The sequence below is a fragment of the Larus michahellis genome, chromosome 3, assembly GCF_964199755.1.
Source record: "Larus michahellis chromosome 3, bLarMic1.1, whole genome shotgun sequence".
Classification (NCBI taxonomy): Eukaryota; Metazoa; Chordata; class Aves; order Charadriiformes; family Laridae; genus Larus; species Larus michahellis.
Window position 1 is genome coordinate 95,102,582 of NC_133898.1, and position 22,538 is coordinate 95,125,119.

Here is a 22,538-nt window from a genome sequence, read left to right on the forward strand (position 1 = left end):
CACAGGCAGATCTTCTCCTTCAGGGTTTTCAGTACAATCTCTAGAAGGCTGCATACTAAATCTCTAGAACTACCTACTGTGCCAGAGGTAGAAGACAGGAATCAGAACTGCCAACCTTAAGCAGATTCTCCTTCGCCCTCTTAAGAGGAGAGGTACTTTAACTGCAGTTTTACTCATTAAAACTCCAAGAAGCTTCCCAATTCCAGTTACTGAACATGCTTTTCATGCTAACATATCCTAAGGCTGAAAGAAACTTCAAAATCACCTCCAAACCTCCTGACATAGGCCAGGAGCACATTCCCTCTTAGAGCCAACTCTACTAACCAGTTGAAGAACTTACTAGCCCAGTGAGTTGTTACCAAAGCCCTTTTACTGATCCTTCCACTTCACTGACCTGCCAACACAGCACTTATGAGGGTAATCCCTAATTCATATCAGTTAAATTCAGCTGAATTAGAAACTCAGCTGAATTAGTCTAAGCAATTAGTTGGGTGAAGTTAAACCAGTTCATTTCACAGAGTGAAAATTTTGAGTATGCTCTTGTAAGCTGTGCTCTACTGCCAGGTCAGAGAAGATCAAGGCAGGCAACAGCAAACAGCTCATTCCCTTGCCCCATCTCAGTCCCATACAGAATCTTGCTCTGTCACTGAAGATCTGGCAAAAGTTATATGAAGTTACACATTAATCTTAAAATGAAACGTCAATTCAACTCCTAGTCATGGTATTATTGCACCTTGTGAAAATAAAGCATATATTTCAGATGTGCTTTACAGTAAGCAAAACCAGAAATCAAGTGATTTGAAGAGTTGTTCTAGAACTTCGAAAGCTGGAAATAAGCAGCTTAGAACAACATGGTCATCAACCAAACCTTTTTTGCCTAGCGGTGAATAAGAGAAGGTTATTTCTCAGATAAACAAGAAGTCAGGATACAATAATGCAGACACATTGACACGTTAGTAACTGTCCATGAACATGTGTTCACGAGTTGTTATATAAAAACGGTAGTTTAATTCTTCATTTAGGGAACATTAAGGAGTACAAGCTCTTTTAAGAGCCTTCAGATATACACTAAACTGTTAACTTCAGTTATTTTCCTGACAAACCCTTTTAAAAAATGAAATTATTACCTGATTATTTAGATAGACAGGTCTCTTCCATTATGTAAGATTTTTTTTTTATTAGAGACAGACACCACAACAAGCATTTTAAAAAAGCCAAAGACAACTAAAATATTATAACATGATCTTCTACATCCTGTAGGCATTGTTTTCCCATCAATACAGGAAATTATTCCATTAACCAATAAACAGAAGAACTCATGGCTAGCCACAGCCTCCCATGAATCACAGTTAAAGGACTTTTTTTATATTCCAATTTTTCTGAACATTTTAAAATTCTGGATCAGTTCATTAAAATTAATTTGATTTTTATTTTGAATCCTCCCATGCTCCCTTCAGCCAGCAGAAGACAGGCTTCTGTCAGATGAAGAACACCACAATATTACCTATTTCTAGTCTATGTTTTTTTAATAAATGACTTATGTGAATAGACCAAACTACTCAGTTCAATGTATTAAACAGAGAAGTGGCTCGACGTATAATGTAGTTCGAAGTTTTTGTTTAATATAACACTGAATATAATTTCAAATTAGCAGTTTACCAATCCAGTACCATCATTATAAGCCTCACACACATCCCACACATTTCTTTTTTCCATCATTTAAACACTTATTGCCCAGTCTTACTGCTGGAGTCTCACATTCAGCTAGTGATCTACCATACTTTATTTCTTCACAGTCTGAGACAGCCTATCTGCCTCTCATACTACTCATGCCTTACAGTTTTTGAGTACTAAATTATATTTTTCCCCCCAATTAAACTCTTGATTGCACCTGGCATGTCAAATACTTTAGATTGCTGTGCATTAATGAAAGAGGGGAAAAAGGAATTAAACCAAAGGCTTCTAGACTTGCTTTCTGAACAATTTTTTGAAGTAGTGAAGAAATGCATTTACATAGACAGTATTCCTGTTTTCAAATATAAGTATTTCAAAGTCTTTTAAAATGGAAATATGAAACAGACAGGACTTAAATGCCTATAAAATAAAACAGATAAAATAGTTTCTGTATTGCTCCAGAAACACCATACAAATTCACTTAAAGCCAAGTTCAATCATTTAGGCCACGTACATCCCTGAGTTTGAGATGTTTCAAGTCTAATGTTATTTGCCTTTTAAAATTTATCTTTAAATAGATGAAGCAAAACTTGCCAATTTTCAAATACTTAATGTTACAAGTTCATTTAAATAAAAAAATCTTCCTCCAAAGTTCACTGCTTCCCAACTGGCAAACAGGCTTTTGACACGTATTCTTTCATAGGTATTCCCTTAGCTTTGCAGCAAGTAGAGCCAGTAATATCAGACAGAAGTTGTACAATCCATGAACTTCTGTGGCACATACATCAGTTATGGCACTAATGACGTCTATATGCAATTAATGGTAAACAGAATAGGGCCAAAAATAAGTTTTACTAAAAAATTAATACAATAACTGATTATTATTGCAAGTGTCACCAGACATTTTTGCTCCTTGCCCAACTACTGTTTCACACCCAGGTTGATTCAATGGGAGCCAGCCAAATCTCAAATAGTGTTCCTGAAGAAATATTCCTAAGGAAATGAAGTCAGGTCTATTTTGCACTAATTCTGTCCTTACACAAAGCAAAAACATGGAAGCTTTAGATACCACTCTTGCAAGAGTTAGTTACATGCGCTTCAATATTTGAGTCAAACCATGTTTTCCACTCCAAACAACTTTATATCTCTTGAAAACTTCCAGGTAACTGTTCTCTTATTGAGATTACAGCCAGCAACCAGTATCAGTTATATTTCACTATATAGGCAAGCACTTGAATTTTGTACTGATAAATGCGTGGGGTTTGTCCATTTGTAAAAAAAAAATATAAACTTTAAAGGGATTCTCTTTCTTAGATTTGACTTCACTGAAAGATGCTGGTAAAGTTCTGGCACCTAAGTGTCACAAGCAGATAGCTTACTGTGGAGGTGTATCTATCTGTAGAGCTTACTCTGTATGTTTCGGTTCTAATTCTTCTTTACCACCAGTAGCTCTTACTTCACACTTTCAGCTGGGAGTCTCAATTACAAAGTAAAAATACCTAATGAGTCAGAATTAAAGTCTACCATCCTATGGCTCCCGCAAACTAAAGTCATTGCATCAAAGACGGAACCAAGTATTGAGGGAATAAGATGGAGAATATAGATAAATATAACTGTTTATTAGACAATAACAGATTTTGAGTTTGTATACCTAGAAAGATTTTTTATTATTATTTTTTCAGTCGAGCATTACAACATGCAAAAATTCTTATCAACAATTTAAGAAATTGTAGTTACCTGCAAAGTTCTCCTTCTCCTCATCTGAAAGCAACTGCTTCTTTTGTGAATGAAAGTTCTGTAGAGCAGTTTCCAACATTTCTAGTGGAACAGCAGAGCACTCCACAGCTTTCTGAAGGAGCTGCTTACACTTCTTCATATTTCCTAAGTAGTAAGGGACACAGAAGTAGAAATCAAGGAAATAAAATTTACGCTGGGGCAACATGGTTTTTTTCAAGACATGATTACACTTATGCTGCTTATATTCACTTTGCGTCATTCTGTGAAGCCATTGTTCATTAGGCACTTCCCTCCTCAAATATCCACTTTCAGGATACTGCCTGGAACTAGTTACAAGTGAATCAAGCAAGTCAATTTTTCCACATGAAGTTGAACACTGGGTCACAAAATACGCTTTATGAAGTCACAAACTGCATTCTCAGCATTTGTTTAGTGTTATAGGAACTGTAAAGAAATACAACACAAATTCTAAAATTCAGTTTTCTGTAGTATCAGCAAGGAAATAAGAGCTTTATGGACTTTTATTTAGATCTGACCAGATACAACCTTTATGTATGCATTACAAGACATCTTTAATACACTTAATAGAAATCAAAGTTAAAAGCAGCTGTCAAACCAAACATCACTACTCTAGAAAGCACTACAGTTAAGAGGAGTGAAAAGGAACAGTATTCTTTTATTACAGTCTTACATGTTACTAAATGCTGTAAACAGAGATTGAACAGAACTGGAAGGGAAGAAGGTGTGTTTTAACAAAATCATTTAAAGTAATCAGTTTACATATATAAGCATGTACACATACATGCTAGTAAAAAAACGTAAGAGTCAACTAAGGAAAGAAGTGTACTGCAACCAAAATATTTTCCTTTGTTTAGAGAACATCAGGGCAAAATAATGCAATGTTTTGTTACAGCTGTTAATGCCCTTGAAGTCCCAAATGCCCTTCTTCCTTAGTTCCAAAGCAGCAAAGTGTAAACCACTTTGGTTTTGTAAGTGCCACATACATATATAATTATTTCTTATATTATATAATAGTATATTTCAGAGCTCTGTGATATCTCTAGCACTGGAAACTCAAACTGAAGTTAGCTGTCAATGTCACCTCCAGTCCAGGCTGGGGCAGGGGGGAAGTGGGTTGTATGTGTGAGGAACTGATGTTTAATTAACCTATTTTAAGAATGGGTGATGTTATACACTGAAGCAAGGAAACAACAAAATAAGATTAGCTATGATTTAATTTAAGTGTCTTTTGTGCATATTTGTTGTGCCTTGTTTAACCATACAATTAAATAATATTTTTCTCCCAAATCCTGAGTAAGTGGATAGGCTTGGTATTTCTTTTTAAGAATCCTTAACCAGCATTCTACCTTTGGCTATATTTAGTAACCACACGTTGCTTCCATAAGACCTGCTATTCAAAGTGAAAGTAATTGCTCCTAGTATTATGTGCCTCTCATTGAATAAGAAATAATATGACGCTAAAACACTTCTGTGAAAATGAGCTGCTCCATCCCACTTAACAGATGAGGAACTAAGGCACAAAAGTAAAGCCAGAAGTACCTGTGAGTTTCAATCAGTCCACTTCATCAGATACAAAAAACCTGAATGATCCACCCAGGCATAACATTCTATATAGCCAAAAGTAGACTTTTACTTATGGTCATGAGTTCTGAGCAATTCACAGCAAATCTTGCTTCAAGCACACCACCCAAGGCACACCAAAAGAAAGAGACAGCTCATCTGACATATTTAAATGAAGTTGTATTCAGCATTTAAATAAAAACAAAACAGAATGTTTTATTTATTTGTCTTTATTGTGTCACTATTTCCAGGTCATGAATATTCAATTTATAAGGAAATCGGTATCAATTTGCCAACCATAATTTCAGAATTTTGACTTGACCTTTAGCTCACAGTTTTGCTCAAGTCAGGGAAGTGCATGTATAATTAACTTTTTCTTCTTAATGCAATGGGAAAGACAGATTAATCCAGAAGCAATTGGAAGGTGTGCCAAAGCACTGCTGAAATGATCGGGATGAGGAGGTAACAAAGCACCACCATCCTCCTCTTTTCCCTCTGACCTAAGCTGGGCACACTCAGTGAAAAAGGAACAGCACTCAAGGTACATACAACTCACACGTTAATCCTCTCTGGAGCATTCACCAGGGACACTATAGCTCCATACGCATTACCAAATGTCAAATAAACCAGCTCAAGGATAACAGATACAAATCAGAGAGCACATTGGAGATAAAATAAAGACAATCATAAATGGCTTATTCGTTTGGGATTAGTACTTCATTTCAAGTTGACTATTCACTGTCAAATTAAGAAAAAACTATTGCATGAACGCATCCCATAGGCATGGGGTAATTAAATTCACAAGTGATTGTGACAGGATGAATCTAGTCATTGGTAACCACCAGTAGCATTTCTACATTTTACTTAAATTACACAATAGGTTTTATTACACTTATTTGACAATATATTTATTCTTGCAGTATTACTGTTTTATTATATTTTTTAATAAGCATACAAGTGCTCACTAGACAAATTACTAGCTACATTTTACTACTGTTTATATATTCAACACAAGTTTATGTTAGAACAAGACCAGTCAGACAACTGACTCATCTGAAATAGAAAAACTGTGGAATTTCAAGTCACAGATATGCAGTATTTAGTCCTGTCCTCCCCATCCTGTGTAGGAGTCTTATTCAGTATCATTCCTCAATCATTTGATTTGGCATGTATTTCTGAGGGGAATTTCCACAGCCTTTCCTGTTCCATTACAGATAAAGTTATTAGTTAAAAAAAACCCTGGAAAATCTGAGGAGACAAATGAGTATTTACTTATTGATTTTAATAAAATGGCTCTGCTTCATGGAACACATTTTGAACACACAAACTGCCTCCTAATAAAACAGTAAAAATAAGAAAGCACTGGACAGAGTATATTTTCCACAAGCAGTGGTTTTGTCTATAAAAAACAGAAGTAAGCATGAAGAGGAACATCTAGTAAGATGTATTCAGAATCCAGAATATAGAATAAAGTTTAATCTCCTTGATTTATTGTAGTTAATTTTGGAGAGAATTTCTCATCCTAGGCAGTATACAACAACTTGCATTATACTAACAAAAGCCATGAAGAAAAACAAATCACAAAAAACTCAAAATATATCCACCAAGTCTTCTTCTTTCAAAGAAGAAAGCAGTTTTAATGCAATGTGCTTTTCCTTCTAGATGGAGCAAGCTGTTAAAGGGAGGAGAAACAGGGTGACATAGATCCCTGTTCAAGCCACCCATAGAAAGAAGACTGAAAAAAGACACCCAAAAATACAAGCCTGTGGGTAGGCAGCACAACCCTGCTACCAAGTACCAGGGCCACCTTCCCTACACACGACAGGAAAGGAGTGACATAAGGCAAGGTAAAAAGGTGAACTTTGTGGTCCAAAACATTGGACCACATTGAGCACATATTTTTCTAGATATATTAGACCATAATTTATATAGTCTAGAATAATCTGGAAGGAGAATTGGAAGAGCAAAACTGGAAGAGCAAAAGCAAGAAAAAACTCAAAGATAAAGAGTTTAATACAAAAAGGAAAAAAAACCCAAGCGATACAAAGGCAATCATTCATCACCTCCTACCAGAAGACTGATGACTAGTCTCTGAGCAACTGTTACTGTGAAAAGACTATCCCCGACCTTTCACTGCTGAGCATGATACTATATGGCATGAAATACCCCTTTGGTCAGTTCTGGTCAGCTGTCCCAGCTGTGTCCCCTCCCAGCCTACTCACTTTGGGCAGAGGAGGGGCCAAGCACAAAACAGAAATCCTTGACACTATGCAAGCGGTGTTCAGCAACAGCTAAAACACCGGTACATTGTCAACACTGTTGCAGTCACAGACCTAAAACACAGCCTCATATGCACTGTTAAGAAAATTAACCCCAGCCAAGCCAGATCCAGTACATCAAGGAACAGGATAAATTAATTTACAAAGTAAGCTGTCAGCGCAGCTATCCCTACCAAGGACGGAGAGTTCAGGCATCCCTCAAAGAAGGGAGCCAGAGTTTTTGAAAGACATTACGACTCTCACATCAGAATGGCTTGCCTAAAACACTGCTGTATGGCACCATATGACAAGGATTACCATTCTGTTTTGAATACTGACAAACCACCCCCCCGCAACTGATTAGAACATGACATTTATCATACTGTTAAATAAGTCAGTCCACAGCATTTATGAAGCAAAAGCAGATATCAACCATCTCTTTAGTCCCAACATGAATGTTCAATAATGGAACAGGAAACAGAGGTCAATTAAAATATAATTGCTAGCTACTTAGGATCTTGAGTAGCAGAGGGGAAATTTAATTGAACCAAATTGCACATTTACAGCATATTTTCATTTAACAAAAAACCCACAAAGAATCTACAGTTGGTCTTTGGAAGGAGCCAGAATTTCTTCCACAAGCAAGTTTAATATATCTAAAGGGAAATTATCAAACAAGTTTGAGTATCATTTTTCAATACGGCAAAAGCCTTACTCATACCTCCCACTGTAAGATCTAAGCTTAAAAAAAAAAAAAATCAGAAATCGGTGCTAATTTTCATCTTGTTTTAAAGGTATTTCTAAAAAGGAAAAAACCTATTAAGAACTGTGCACATATTTTCATTTAAAATTGAACACACGTTCTCATTAAATTTCAATCGAAAAAGACGAAAATCCAGATTTTTCTTGTTCTGATTTAATACCTATGTTTCCTTGCAAATTATGTAACAGAGAAGTTTAAAACAACATAGAACAGCAAGACCAAAGAAGTTTTTCTACATACCTTGCGACAGCTCAAACTGTGCAAAAGCCACATGCACAAAAGCAAATTTCTTGCAGTTCAGCCTGGCCAAATGAAACTGGTCCCGTGCCTCCTCTGGATCTTGAAGACTGTAAAGATAGCATATCAATAGTTACACAAGGTAAAGAGCCTGAGTAAAAATGATGAAGTTCCATGCGCAGGGTGACGGTTCTAGATAATCCTGGAAAAGCAATCCATCTATAGCTGAAGTTTTTCCTCTTCCTTAGAAGCATTAGTGAAGTACAAATAAGCAAAGAGTTTTAAAAAGCTAATAATTCAACGATATGAAGCTGACCCTTTCCAAAAAACAGAATATGCCCAAACCTGAAGAGAAAGATTAAGGTCTTATTCTTTGCCACCATTTATATCACTCCTCAAAAAATAGATATTTTCCCCTCAGAACACTCACTAACCTATACAGGCTAACACTACCCAGAGCAAAATCTTTTTTCTTCTAGATACATCTGCTCCTATACTAAGAAGGTTGCAAGGCAGGGGGACAGGGAAGAGATTGCTTTAGAAACACCAAGTGTGGAAAAATGTATCACATTAATTAAGTCAGAAGAAATATTGTATGCACTATTAGTTATATCCTGCAGCAATACAGTCACAAAGTTTCCAATCCACTACATTAAAGCAGTACTGAACACCAAAATTTTGCTAGAGATTATGAGCTTTTTTACATTGAAAAGCTTCTGCAACTTCACTCAAATTGCCAAATTCCCTTAGCAGAGATGTAGGTCTGAAGGAAGTTGTTCCTGTTGGTATGTCTATAATCCCATACCTATAGAAAACTAGGACACAACAAGATCATTCACCCAATAGCTACCTCTGTCAAGGGTTCTATGGGAACATCAACTCCTTACAAGATGGAGGGAATTCATTCTGTTTTCCCCCCTTACTCCTAGGCAACACAGTCTTATCAATTATTCTTGGTATCACAAGGTAGATTTAAGTCTGTTTTCTGCAGACACACTGGAAGCTGCAATGGCAAACATGGTATACTTCAAAAAATAGAGATGGTACCACTAAATCCAGACAAGATCCTTCACATTTAATGCTTTGGGTGTTGGTTTTTTTTTTTTTTTACTGTTATTAAGTTTTATTCCCAGTTTTGCATTCAGCCATAGATTGATAAGTAGGACAACTGAGATGCTTGCACGCAGTACACCAGCATTTAAATATTCTAGAGGATCTACAGCTTAAGTAAATACTCATTGAAATAGGAGTGGCATGAATCTATACACTATAAAATAATAAATTAATATTAGGTTTCAATGGACTCCTTCTCCCTTGTTAATATTAAAAAAAGAGTTCTTTTAACACTCAGTAGCAAAATCTACAAAGAAATAAAGACATTTCTTCCAAAATTCCACCATGGTTCAACAGGTAAGCAAAGGTAGTACTTAGAAGTGGAGATAGTGAAAAATTTATTACAATGTCTCAAAAAATAAGTACAGAAAAATACAAAATTGAAAGCTAGAGAACATATTTCCAGTAAAATTTTGTGGAATTAAAGATGAGAAAAGTCTCTACCATGGTTTAGGCATGTTACTGGATTCCAGTAAGTTTAATAAACTCAGCTCTGATCATTCAAAGCAATAGGACAGGCAGAGACCATCTGCCGGCAAAGTCAGAGTAACAGAAATTAAGCTGTAACAAATTACATTCACTTTCAAAAGGCACATTAAAATTTAAGTCCTATAGAAAGCAGCATATGCAGATATGCAGAACAAGCCCTAACGTTAGCAACAGGCATCAGGTGCCATACACTTGGTGGCACTGTGCTACATCCAGAAGCATTACATGAAAGCAGCCTTGGCACAGTTAGTGTGTGATACAGATAATCAATCACAGATGCGGCTGACTGTGCACCTTTGCCTGTTTCAGAGTACATTCAAGGGGTTTTCAAACCACCTCAGTATCACAATAGGTCAAAAGGCTTTGGCATAGACTGCAGCTAGAGGAGATACCATCACAATACAGGTCCAGTGCCAAAAATGGAATAATCCAGCTTTGACCAGAAGAAAAGTGTTGACGGCCAATAAACATTGAAAATCTCAAACTGTTGTCACCACTTCTGAAGGCTGTGATGCTCTAACTTGCTTTTCCTGTTAGGTGGAACATTTGGGAGAACAGCAAACAGTAGTCTACTGAAGAGCGCCTATCTTCTCCCACTAAAGGCACTATCATCAGAGTACCTATGTATCAAAGTGTTACTTTACTTGCAATAACTAAAAAACCTAAATCAGAAGCATTCTAGGAAGTCATGACGTCAGAGGATTTTCTTTAACAGAAGTTAAAACTGAGCAGAGACAAAATAGATAGTACTAGACAAGCCAGGAACAGAGAAGATAAGTATGAAACACCAGAGAAATCTCAAACACCAAGAAAATTAAGAGCAATGAGTAAACATGCCAAACACAAAAGATCCAAATAACCACTGACTGATTACCTTAACGTTAATCTCCAAAAACTACAGACAGGTAACATCGTTGATTTTTAGATCTGATCAGTCAAAAGTCATTTCATGTTCTGGTGTCATTAGTTCATAAGGGTAGTTTCATATAAATAATTGGCATATGCCACTCTGAGGCTTATAATAAATGATTAAGAACTGGCTAATCTCTGAAAGTAGTTTTCAAATGGGGGACCATCATTTAGGGAGATAGCGAAAGCATCAATCTCAATGGAACTTTGCAATGTCAGATTTTGGTGGGTACATTTTTTAAGAGGGGCTTGGGAGTGGGTTGTTCATCGTTTTTTAAAGCAATTTTCATTAGCAACTCAGGAAACATGACTGATGGTATTTGCCAATTAAGAAGAGCAGATCTGAACTATCCAGTGAGCTAGGTAGATTCTACAGCAATGCTGCCTACCAAAAGAGAAGGTATTTCAGGATAGCTATAGAGAGTGCATTTTAATAGTGAAACAAGAAAAGACTGCTCTCTCAAGAAGGTTCCCCTAAAGGCTGTAGCAGTGAAGTAACTAAAAACATTTCAGTGGGACACCACAACTACAACTGTTAATAGTATTCATGTGTTCTAATATTAACAGGCTACTGACAGTGCCTTCAGTTTTACTTTCTGCAATATAACACAGAATAAAAAACATAGTTCTAGTATCCATTTTAAAAATACCCACCTTTAAAACCATGTTTTAAAGATCAAGTGGAAACAGGTCCAAGAGTTTTAAAATTCTTAGGGAGGTGAGAAATAATCTTTCTGAACTTAAACTCCTACTGTATGTAATGAGATAACAGATATGACTTAATAATAACAACATCTTATCACCATTCTGGAAAAGAAATTCCAGAAAGTACAAGCTGGAAGCCTACATTACACAATTTCTGTTTTGAGGACAAGCAACTAACCTTTGAACACGAACACCACCTCTCAGTATCTTTAAAGACAGGAGGTCTTGATGGAAGATGTGCTTTACTCTGCTTACACAAAAAGACCTTACCTCTTCAAGATACTAAGTATTCACAGCAGGTCATTATTCACTCCTGTTTGTTTCTCAACAGTAGATTCAACAGATTACTTCCATTGTATGCTTTTAATAAGCAGTGATGCAGCAAGATCCATGCAAATGACAGTACAGACAAAGAAGTAGGTGATAACATACTGCAAGATCAAGCCACCTGCCAAAAAGCCAAATAGGAGGACATACAAGAAACAGAAAAAGACTAGCTATATTCACTGGACGACAACCTGCTCAACTCCAATTGTTAAAGATTGCTGCAATGTTAAAACCATAGCTCTTCAAAATATTTGCTGTAATGATACTTCAAGTGGCAAAAGAACTCCTTACAAAAAAAAAATCAAATAACCCTGTCCCAAATTATGTCTGAAGCACCACATTGTTGAAGTTTGGACTGAACAAAGCAATAAGTGATGCTGTGGTTTGGGCTAGACTGGCCACTGAAACAACAGATGCTCTCCCTCAAGCTAGGACAAATGACCACAATCAAACCTAATTTCATAAGTATGAAATTACAGAATGATGTTCCAAGACATTCTTCCTACCCTAAGGCAGCTAATTTAATGTAGCTGGGACTAGTCTTTCCTAGTAAGGGAGAAAGTAGACTAGACAAGGATAGACCACTATGGTTTGACTAGATGGATTAGATAATAGCAAATTGTCAGCCTCACAGCCATGTCAGTTATAGAAGTCCACAGGGAAATTAAACCTAACTTAAAACATACAGTTTAATACACAGATTATAGTTACCCAAAGTTATACCAGATTTCACCGATGCAGCTTCTTTTGAGCTGAAGTATAAAGCTAAAAGAGGTCTTATGCTATTTACCCATGTACATAGAACACAAAAAAAAGTGCGTTAATATCTCTAAATCAAATAGCTCTGAAGAACTATGTTTATTAGCACCTACAAAAAAATGCAAGTACTGTGGAGACAACAGATAAGCTGACTAGCCAAAGCTACTCAGAGATTCAAGGAGTCAATATGAAAACATCCACACTCAAAATGATTATTTGTTGCGGAAACCACTGATGTAAAGAAGCCATTTTTATCATCATTCAAATGCAGAGTTCTTATATTGAAAATTTATACTTACGCTTTCAACTCAGCAAATCTCACAAGAATGCGAGCATAGCTCTCATCTTGACTATGCTTTTCTGCAGGTAACGCAGTCACCGCTTGACTGTAACGACCAATGAGTCTATTCAGTAGGTTAGCATCCATCTGAGGAATACCCTTTTTCTCTAGCCTGAGCAAAAAACACAGCCAATCTTCTGGATTATTTGTTGTCATCATTATTTGATTAACAGTTCCAGAGTTATCTGACAGAAAAACAACAAAGGAGATTGATTAAAACTGCAGTAAACATGAACAGAAGAAAACACTTTTTATAAGCTTGCGTGCAAGACGATTAGCTATTTATTATTTTTTTTTAAACAAGATTAGAGCACAGTTAAAGAAACAAGGAGAGATGAAATGTATTTTGTGGTCATTAATACTGAAGAAATGCTAAACCTTAAATCCTTTGAGTTAATGGTTCTTTCACTCAATCTAGGTTAAGATCTGTTGCATAAGTGGCAACAGTGTAACAAAAACACATACCTGTTGTATCAGCTGAGATTTTAGTACAGTTAAGCTCATCTGTAATATTGTCTTCATTTCTGTATTTGTTTTTCAAGTCTCTAACTCTATTCATGATTGAAGCAATTTGTGGCAATCCTCTTTCACTGTGGTCCTCTTCCTCCATCTGCAGACACAAGGTTAAAAAAACAGTGATGTTCCTGAAGAACCCTGTTGTAGTTCACCTTAACTGGAATTACCATGGAAAAGCCTCTCGTGTATTGTGCAGATTAATTGAGACTCCACCACATTATGTAACATAAATACTCTATTAAGCCTTTGTCAATGTAGTTACACAAGTAAACTTCTTAGCAGAAGCCAACATGAATGAGCAAAAGGAATCGGTATTTAACTGATCTGGCCAAATACTAGTCCATGCTTCACAGTAGCCCCTTCCAATAAGGTATATCCAGTGTTTGAATAAAATGAGGGTGGGATATGCTGCCTGAATAGCTAGGAGCTACTGTATTAAACCACATCCTGAATCCATAGATTGGGATCGCTAAAAGGCAGTCCTCCTCCTAGCCATACACTCCCACCACTTCTCTGGAATAAACAGCAATGGAACAAGCATTTGTCAGACTTTCATGGCGACCTGGCTCAGGGACAAATGCCAACAGAAAACTACATTAAAAAAAGGGGAGAGCTTTTATGTTTTCGCTTGATGTTCTTCTATCTCCCTCAACTGTGTCACCATATGGACAAGAGAAAGAAAAGGGAGGAAGGAGAGACTTTTATTCGATGACACCTGTAAGGCTGGATTAGACTTTAGACTACCTTAGATGTGTCACCCCACACATATACCTCCCTTAAATGTAAAGATTTTTCATATGTAAAGAAAACTATATACTACTATAAACTTGAAGTTTTAACATTATTAATCTTTTCCATCACAGGTATAACTTGCAGTAGAAATAATAAGTTTCAAGACATGACAGATACTTACAACCCATCTTTTAGCATTACCTTGTCTCTGTAATGGGCATGATATTTTTTACTTAACATAATACATGCTTAGTTGGACAGTGAGACGTGCTCTGAGAAATATGTTTATTCCTGTTATGCCTCATTTTTAACATTTTCCTTCTCTAAAGCAGCATTTCTTAATTGAAACGTGGTGCACTTATTTATACCACTGAGATTCTAAATCAAGCGTTTTGAAGTAGTTCTAGTTCTCATTAAGTTTTGCTGTTGCAAAATTTTACTGCCTAGATGTCTATCCAAAAGGATTCATTCTAAGACATTACACAAACCACTGAATGATCTTAAGGGTCCTTTCCAACCATGAAGATTCTGTGAATAAAGGTGAATCAGTAAGGTATATGTAACAAATTACTAAACTACATTGCTTGTAGTGAATAATATTCAGCTTTTGTATTAATTCCTGGCTGGAATGTCTGCTTTATTAGGGAATATAATCCAACACTGAAACTAAAAACTGATGGTGGAGGGGAGGACTAGCTAGGAGACACTAATCAGAAGATGAGGAAAGTTCACACATGAAACACCCAAGGCATATCTGCACAGTTTCACAGCCTATGTATAGGCTGGGAGAACCCTAAAGCAAATCGGTGTACTTCATCACCTACTAAGAATTATCTCCACATAACTGGAGTAATTTAAGGCTAACAAAAGTAAGTATTAGGAATATTATTAAGACAAAGCTATGTATGTTTAACCTTTCTATATTTTGTGTGTTCAGGAAGAGCAAACTCTTGTGCATATTTCCAAAGAAGAAGCCACATAACCATTTCAAAGAATGTGATAGCACCACTGATGTGGGTGGCAGCTTACTAACAAAAGAGACACATAATTTTCTTTACTTAGAGGTATGCTATACAAACCTGTATGCCTTATGCCTACATTTTACTCTAACACCTTGCAAATTCATTCACTATCATTCAATCTGAAAAATAAGTTATAAAGCTTCATTGCAACTAAAATTGTGTTGGAGAAGTATGAACATAATTGTCTAGAAGTATTCAAAGTCAGAGATAAATACCTCACTCCAAACCTCTGCTCTCATGGTTAACAGTGAAGACAGGGAAATATTTGAAAATCACACCAAGTTAAGGTAAAAGTTAATAACACTGAACTTGGTATTTTGGAAAAGTTAAAAGATTTTTAAGTCTTTTATAACAGTAGCTTAGCTATTAAGTGCTATATGTAAGTGTTTGCAATCATTTATTAAGCTGGTGATTTAAATCTAGGTTTGCAGTTGATAACATGTCTGAATAAATCTAAGTGTTACACTCCTCAGCTTCAAGTCTCAATTAATATATCCTAGTGCAGTCATACTCCAGGCTGATCTGTTGACTATAAGGGTCAAACTTCCAGATCAACACAGGCTAGCAAGATACAGCAAATTAAACTATACTCAAATTATAATTGTCCAATTTAAGAGCTCCACCAATAAATACATGTTGAAAACCACTGCTATAGTAAAATGTCTTTTGAGGATACACAGAAAGCTTGGAGGTTTCTTCCAGCAGAGCTAGTGAAAGAACACACAAATACACTCAGCAATTTCGACAGATGCAGCACAGGCAAGCACTTGTGAGAAAAAATGGTATTTTTTGCTCGTTTGACACTTTCACATTTCAGCCACCTTCCCATCACAGTAATATATTGATATTCTAAAAACCATTAACAGAAGTTTCCACATTCCTTACTGTATGTGCACATCTGGCAATCTATTACAGAGATGTAGTTACTTCCTACCTTATGTAGCCAAATCTGTACAGCGAAAGTAAACAAGCTTCTATATCCTCTGTTTAGCATGAGCCTATGCCATCCTGATGATCCCCTTCCTCCAGGAGATTCCCCTACTGCTTTAATAAGTGGTACACGCCAAATATATAGCAAGTAGCCAAAGAGTGCAACAAAAGCCAGGGGCTAAAGTTCTAACAGTTCCAGGACAAAAAGCCTCACAGAAAGAGAGGTTGTTTTAGTAGGTTCAAAATATGGGGCTTTTTTTTTTTTGCAAACTCCAAGTTTTAGTCAGGCAAAAGCACCGTGTACATTACCACTATCAAAAGATCTTAGCATCACTTTAACAACTGTTGGAGCCTGGCGAGATATTCAAAACATGACTTCATAGTATCTTTGCAGAAAAGCAAAATAGCAACATTTCAATTACAAAATGAAATATTTTCAGTAGTCTAAGAAAAGTAGAAGCAAGTATCCCCCAAACAGGGCTGTAAGCAAAACCTATACAGAAGAAAAGCTACAAAAACACGTAAAGACAACATGCTAAATCAGTGCTATCTGAAAAACAATTTTTGTTTCACTGAGATGAGACTAAATAAAAAACCCTACCTTCGCTCTTCTTAAAAAAAGAAGTACACTGAATAAATTCTAATTTCAGTGCTTGTTTGGAACTTCAGTTAGTATCTGTTTCTCCCCAAAGTGCATAGGGAAAAATCTTAGGCTGTTCTGAGACTGATTGTGTAAACTGTCCCATCTTTTGGAGATTATGTTGCTAAAAATTACATAGGCGATTACTGTAGCAAAAACTGTTCACATGTTATTCTAAAGATGATACTTATCTACTTCATGCGGGGAAAAACACACATGCATCTCTTCATAAGGAAGATTTTGGTACATGTTGCAGTTTTGCCTTTGATAAATCTAGTAGAGGGGGCTATGGAAACTCAGTACACCAAATCTCCTCTTTATAGGTGAGAATATCCTTAAAGATCTGTCCTTGAACTGTATCCATTCCTTCAAAGTATGAATGAAGTCAGCTTCTCCAAAACTTGAAGCACCAAGAAGATCAAAAGATATTTACCTCAGGTTAGGTAATACCATGATCTCTTATTACAACTGTAATCACTAACAATTCCCAGATGGATTTTTTTTTTTAAAAGACATTATTTATATTTTTTCACCAATGTAAAAGGTTCATTACTCTTTTTACAGTAATAGCTTGCCAAATGTAGTAGACCAAAAAAATAGTTTTCTGCATAAATTTGTTCTTAACTCTCATCAATACATGTCAAACTTACATTTCTGGTGTGCTGGTTAACTGTTCAACGTGTACTACATGGAGAAAAATCTCTCCTGAAGAAAGGATATGCCTTGTCAAAAAGATAACGTGGGTGAGGGTCAGACTATCTCAGACGATTCCAAGAATCCAGCAAAGGCAAGAAATGTAGCTTTCCATCCTGAAAAAGTTCCTGTGTATCAAAAATGGAACAGTTAGACATTGAAAAGTAAATGAATATCAGTATACCCTGTAAGCTTGCCTCATCTTCATGATATCCCAAAAATATAGCTTTCATTGAATCAATAAAACTAATCCTAGTTAGTAGTAAAACAGTACAAAAAAGCTCAAAGTTTGCTTTTGGACTAAGGGCTAGCACTTCCAAATATGTCAGCTTGTTATGACATTTACAGATAAAAATACACTAAGGGCATAGCCACCTGTGTATTGTTATAATTTGCAACTAATCTTTCTACACATGCCAAAGTTCAACCAAAAGCAAGTATTCAGAGTCTCATTTTAGCTTAATCTGCTGCATGATTGCTTTTAAAGAAAGCCATTTATTTCTCTGTGTGAAGCACACTCAAAATCTGACAAAACAGCAACGACTTAAAATAGAACATGCTGTTATATAGTTACTCAATAGGAACTGAGCTCTTAATTGCAATGGCTGCATAGCAGCACAGTTGAGATCTAGAAAAGCCATACAAGAGGAAGTTAAAAACAGGGAAAGAAAGAATAGGGAGAACATGTATGCAGAGATCAGGAAAATACAGAACAAACTTTAAAAAAAAAAGTGTAATAGAGTAACTTCAACCCCTCATACAGACCCACTAAATAAGCAGCCAAGGGACAGAGACTAAAAGAGCAGTATGTGTTGTAAATGGATGAAGTGACAATACTGGTTATCCATAGGATTTCATGTGTAATACACCCAACAACATTTATTGATATCAAAGAAAAATAACAGTATCCAGTCTTGAAATACTGGATTTGCTGTGTTACACTATTTGTTCCATTTCTGAATGGAGTCAGATGCAGTTTTTCCTCAAATGCAAGCTTTGGGAAAGTATGAAAATACTTCTTAATTATTGAACAAAAAGGTACACTCTTCCTAATTCTGGAATCTACTGAAATATTGCATCTGTTTAAAGAGGTGTGAAAGGCAGCAAAAAATTTAAGAAAGCGCTCTCCAAGTTAGTTGGTCAACCTAGTAAAATATAGTTAAGTTATCCTTTTACCTATATTTTCCTTACACCTCCAGATCATTGTGACTACAACTGTTAAACATTTGTTTAGCTCTGTTCCTATGATCTGATTAGTGTCTAATAGCATCTAAAGACCATACGCTGAAGAACTTTGAGTTAAGTCCTCTACTCCATGTAGAAGAGGCAAAAATGCCACCTCAAAATCAGGAACATTACCCATGCATATGTTTTCTGATTACTTCCTTTCATACGCAGAACAATCACACACAAACAAGATGGGAAAACTAATGGTAGCCTTTGTCTTCTACAGCATTTGCATTATTCTGCTGATGTATTCAGTTCATTATTTAATAGTGCTAACCATTTAAGCAAAGATGCGCATGCTTGATGGTAGTATAGAAAATGCTGTCAGATACAGAAAGAACTATCTCCAAGTGCAGTTATATCAGCATTGCCTAAACAGCACAGTACTACCAAAGACCCTTCCTGAACGTTAGCATCTATTACATGGACATTTAAGTGTTTAAAAGTTACTACCCTCAGGATCTTGCTGCCTTGATTCAAGGCAAGTAAGAATGGAAACACGCAATAACATCACACGACCATCTTCAGAAACACATAGCGTTATCTGCCATTCCTCCAGTTACCAGTTAGCGTTCTGTAGATATTAAAACAGAAGCTAGTTTTTATTACTGCTTTGAAGAAACAGATACTAGTTTTCAAACTGCTCAATTTCTTTAAAACCCATGGGAAGTCAGGAAAGCATTAGACCTTGTTCAAAGATACAAGCTTTTAAGTTAAAGTCTAAAGAGCAAATTGCAATGGTAGAAATATGAAAGAAATCCTGCGATTTTTGCTTACTCCAGACAGATGTTTAGAAGAAATGGTTACTAGAAAGAGTCAGGCTAAATTTTTCCACAAGCAGTCACCAAAATCTGAATTCTGATGAGCTCCAAGTCTTCTCCAACTTCAGCTCCATTCATACCGATTACAAGACTGGGTTACAAGATTATTAGTTAGCACTAGACAGACTTGATAACTCACTTCTAACCTGTCCCCTAGTGCAGCCACTAGTAGAAGTCTCTCCTTCATCCAGCCATTATTTCCAAAAATACATAGAAACGTGGTGGTTTAGAAGCCTCTACCCAGGCTTTAAAAAAAACCCTATACGTGTGCATAATCTTTGTTTGGGTTTGTTTCCAAGTCCTAAAGCCTTGATTTAGGATTTTCTTAAAGGGAAACAAAACCACCCAACATTCAAAAAAAAAAAAAAATCATCATTTTAAGAAATCAGCAATATTAGCTATGAAAAAAAAAAAAGAAAAAATTGAAACTCTAGCATTAGCTACAAAAAGGTATAAGACCCAAAGATACAGAACAGGCCTAATCAGAAAGAGGCTCGACAGCAGAGAAGCAGGTGAGCTACTGCAACATAAACAAACTAGAGGCTTTAAGGCAGGTAAGAGTTATCAAGAGGCAGCGGGGAACAGAGCAGCACACAAAGCCTCTAAGACACAATTTTAAGTTCTAAAGGTTAAGTTCTGAAGGCTTAAGGATATAGCCAAGCAGTAACAAGGGACATAACTGAGAGTAGTTTTAATTCAGGGTATTATTTCAGAAATAGGTATTGCTTTATCACCTGCACTAGCCAGAGCTGAATGGGTACGCGTTCCAAGATTTTTCTCTCCTTTCCCCTCTCCTTGCCCACATGCACCTTCCTGTTTCCAAAACAATTTGTGTAAACTAATATCAAGCACAGACCCACTTTATATGTATTTCTAGAAAGTGCTACTCCTCAGCCTAATTCACGATAACTTGCACGATATCCTCAACCAACTTTATTTCCTCATGCGTTTTTTGCCAAGCCTGCATCCAGCTGTATTATTCAGAACTTCTTTTTCTTTTCATTTTATAATATACTACAATTAAATAACGTGGGAAAAAACCATCACCACTCTCGAAATCCCTCATAAAGTTCAGGTTAAAAAAAAAAAAATTCACAGAAGAGGAAACGGAGGGGAGAGAGGGTGGTGAGGGAGATGAGGAGAGTCAGCCAGCAGGTTCCCTCGCCCGCAGGGGCGCCAGCCCAGCCGAGCCGCGGGACACATCCTCCGCCGAGGGCCCCGCAGGGCCAGAGAAGCCACGACGCGCGCCCGCCCCCCGCACTGCCGTTCCCCAGGGGGCTGGCGGGAGGCGATCCCCACAGCCTCACCGCTAGGCCAGCACCCCGCTGCCCCCGTCCCGGCCGGACTCACCCTCACTGCCTGCTGCCGCTATGGAGCCAGGATGGAGCTCCGGGCCGAGCAAGGCCACTCGCGCCGCTCTGGGTTTGAATATCACCGACGCCCAAAGAGCCCACTCCCCATTGGTCAGAGTGGATGACGAGGCGGGGGAGGAATTGAGCTCTGATTGGCCCGAGGAGGGAAAAACAGCGGAGCCTGCCTGCCTATTGGAGAGGAGTTGTGGTTCTTTCCCGCCCCCCTCCCAGCGTCTCGTGGGGGGTGCTCGCGCCGCGCCCCGCTGCCCCGAGGAGGGCGGGGGAGGAGGAGGTGGCTTGCGCGCAGGCGCGGTGCGTCGGACGCGCGCTGGGGCCGCTGGCAGCCTCAGCCGCTGAGGGGGCGGTGGGGATCCTGTCCGGCCCGGAGCTGAGGGCAGGGAGGAGTCAGGGGCCGGCCGGCTGTAGTGAGGGGAGGGCGGGAAGGGATTCCCTCGGCAGTGGTGGCGGGTTTTTCCCGAGGCCTCTCCTCCCTGACGGTCTTGGCGGAGTGGGGATGGGAAGCTCCCGCCGGAGCGCTGGGCTGCGGCGGCCGGAGCAGCGTCTGGTTCCCCGCAGCCCCGGAGCGCTGGCATGGTTCCAGTCGTTATTCCCGATTCCCACAGGGCAGGGAAGGGAAAGTGTGAGCTGCCTGGGCTCAGTTCTCGGTTACAAACTGAGATAATACGAACTTACTTAAAATATATCTGAAAATATTTTCTTCTTTAAACGATAACTGGTTATTTTGTGAAGCTTCGTTTATCTGTAAGAGAACAGCGGGTTGTGTGTCCCGACCAGCTCAAGATTACTTCTTTCCTCTACCTTTTTCTCAGACGGATTCTTCATAAGCTGATCCCATATCTGCAGTGTGCCTAAGGCTGCTAAAAGCAGCTCTTTCTCTGACCTGTCCCTTTCTTCTTGGCGTTGGATTATAGTAATGCAAATACACTAAGTAGAACGGTTCAGCCTCTCAGTTTACATTCTGGCTGTACGTACTAGTTACTGTGTTCTTTATAGCAGTAGGGTTCTTCTGATACTTATAATATTGAGGCTTTTTAACACAACAAAAGCAGTTAGACATGTATATATAAGCTTTATTAATTTGATAGGTTACTAATCATTAGTTTTCCACAGACACCAAACGTGATCTAGTAACAATATGGTACCTAAACTGGTCTTTCATTGAAATTTATCTTACTCATCTTTATTCATCTAGAATTTAAGTATCTCATCTAATCTAGTGATACAAGCTCATTCTACAGTCAAGGAAAAGAGGCATTTCAAGAGACAAATTCAGTCCAAACACCTCTTTTACACTGTAATGGATCATTCCACGGAGGAGGTGCCTGTTTTTCTCTAATAAGTACAGAGCAACTCTAACTTTCAGCTGATATGAAGCTTATTTTTTTTCTATGTTGCCTTACTCCTCCTTGCATATACACTTTTTTTGGGTGTTTTTGACATTTTTGTTGCTGTGTTGGGGCTCTCACGTTCCACCAGAACATGAGTCCTGTGAAAATTTAAAGATGCAGCGCAAGTTGCATCAATTTTCTCCATGTCTGCCTTCACTTGAGAGATATAGTCATACATTATTATCAGTTTTGATGAGGTCAAAGGAGAACAGAGTTCTAGTGAGTGAATAATGCTTTAAGGAGTTGTTATTTGATTTCTGTAGCTGTGACGAGAAACTGGGATACCATGTAGAATCCTGGCAAA

At 37.6% G+C, this 22,538-nt stretch overlaps 1 protein-coding gene across 1 annotated transcript in view; it reads right to left on the reverse strand.

The window, feature by feature from the left end:
- The window catches only part of TTK (TTK protein kinase), a 38,857-nt gene extending 17,941 nt beyond the window's left edge, over window positions 1-20,916 (reverse strand). Inside the window, exons 1-6 of the mRNA XM_074578345.1 lie at window positions 20,824-20,916; window positions 17,383-17,553; window positions 13,358-13,502; window positions 12,852-13,077; window positions 8,254-8,360; window positions 3,412-3,555 (exon numbers count right to left, since the gene is read on the reverse strand). Coding sequence (XP_074434446.1) covers window positions 3,412-3,555; window positions 8,254-8,360; window positions 12,852-13,077; window positions 13,358-13,502 — 622 coding nt within the window. The 5' untranslated portion in view covers window positions 17,383-17,553; window positions 20,824-20,916. The remainder of the gene's footprint in view (window positions 1-3,411; window positions 3,556-8,253; window positions 8,361-12,851; window positions 13,078-13,357; window positions 13,503-17,382; window positions 17,554-20,823) is intronic.
- Between the last annotated feature and the right edge of the window lie 1,622 nt (window positions 20,917-22,538).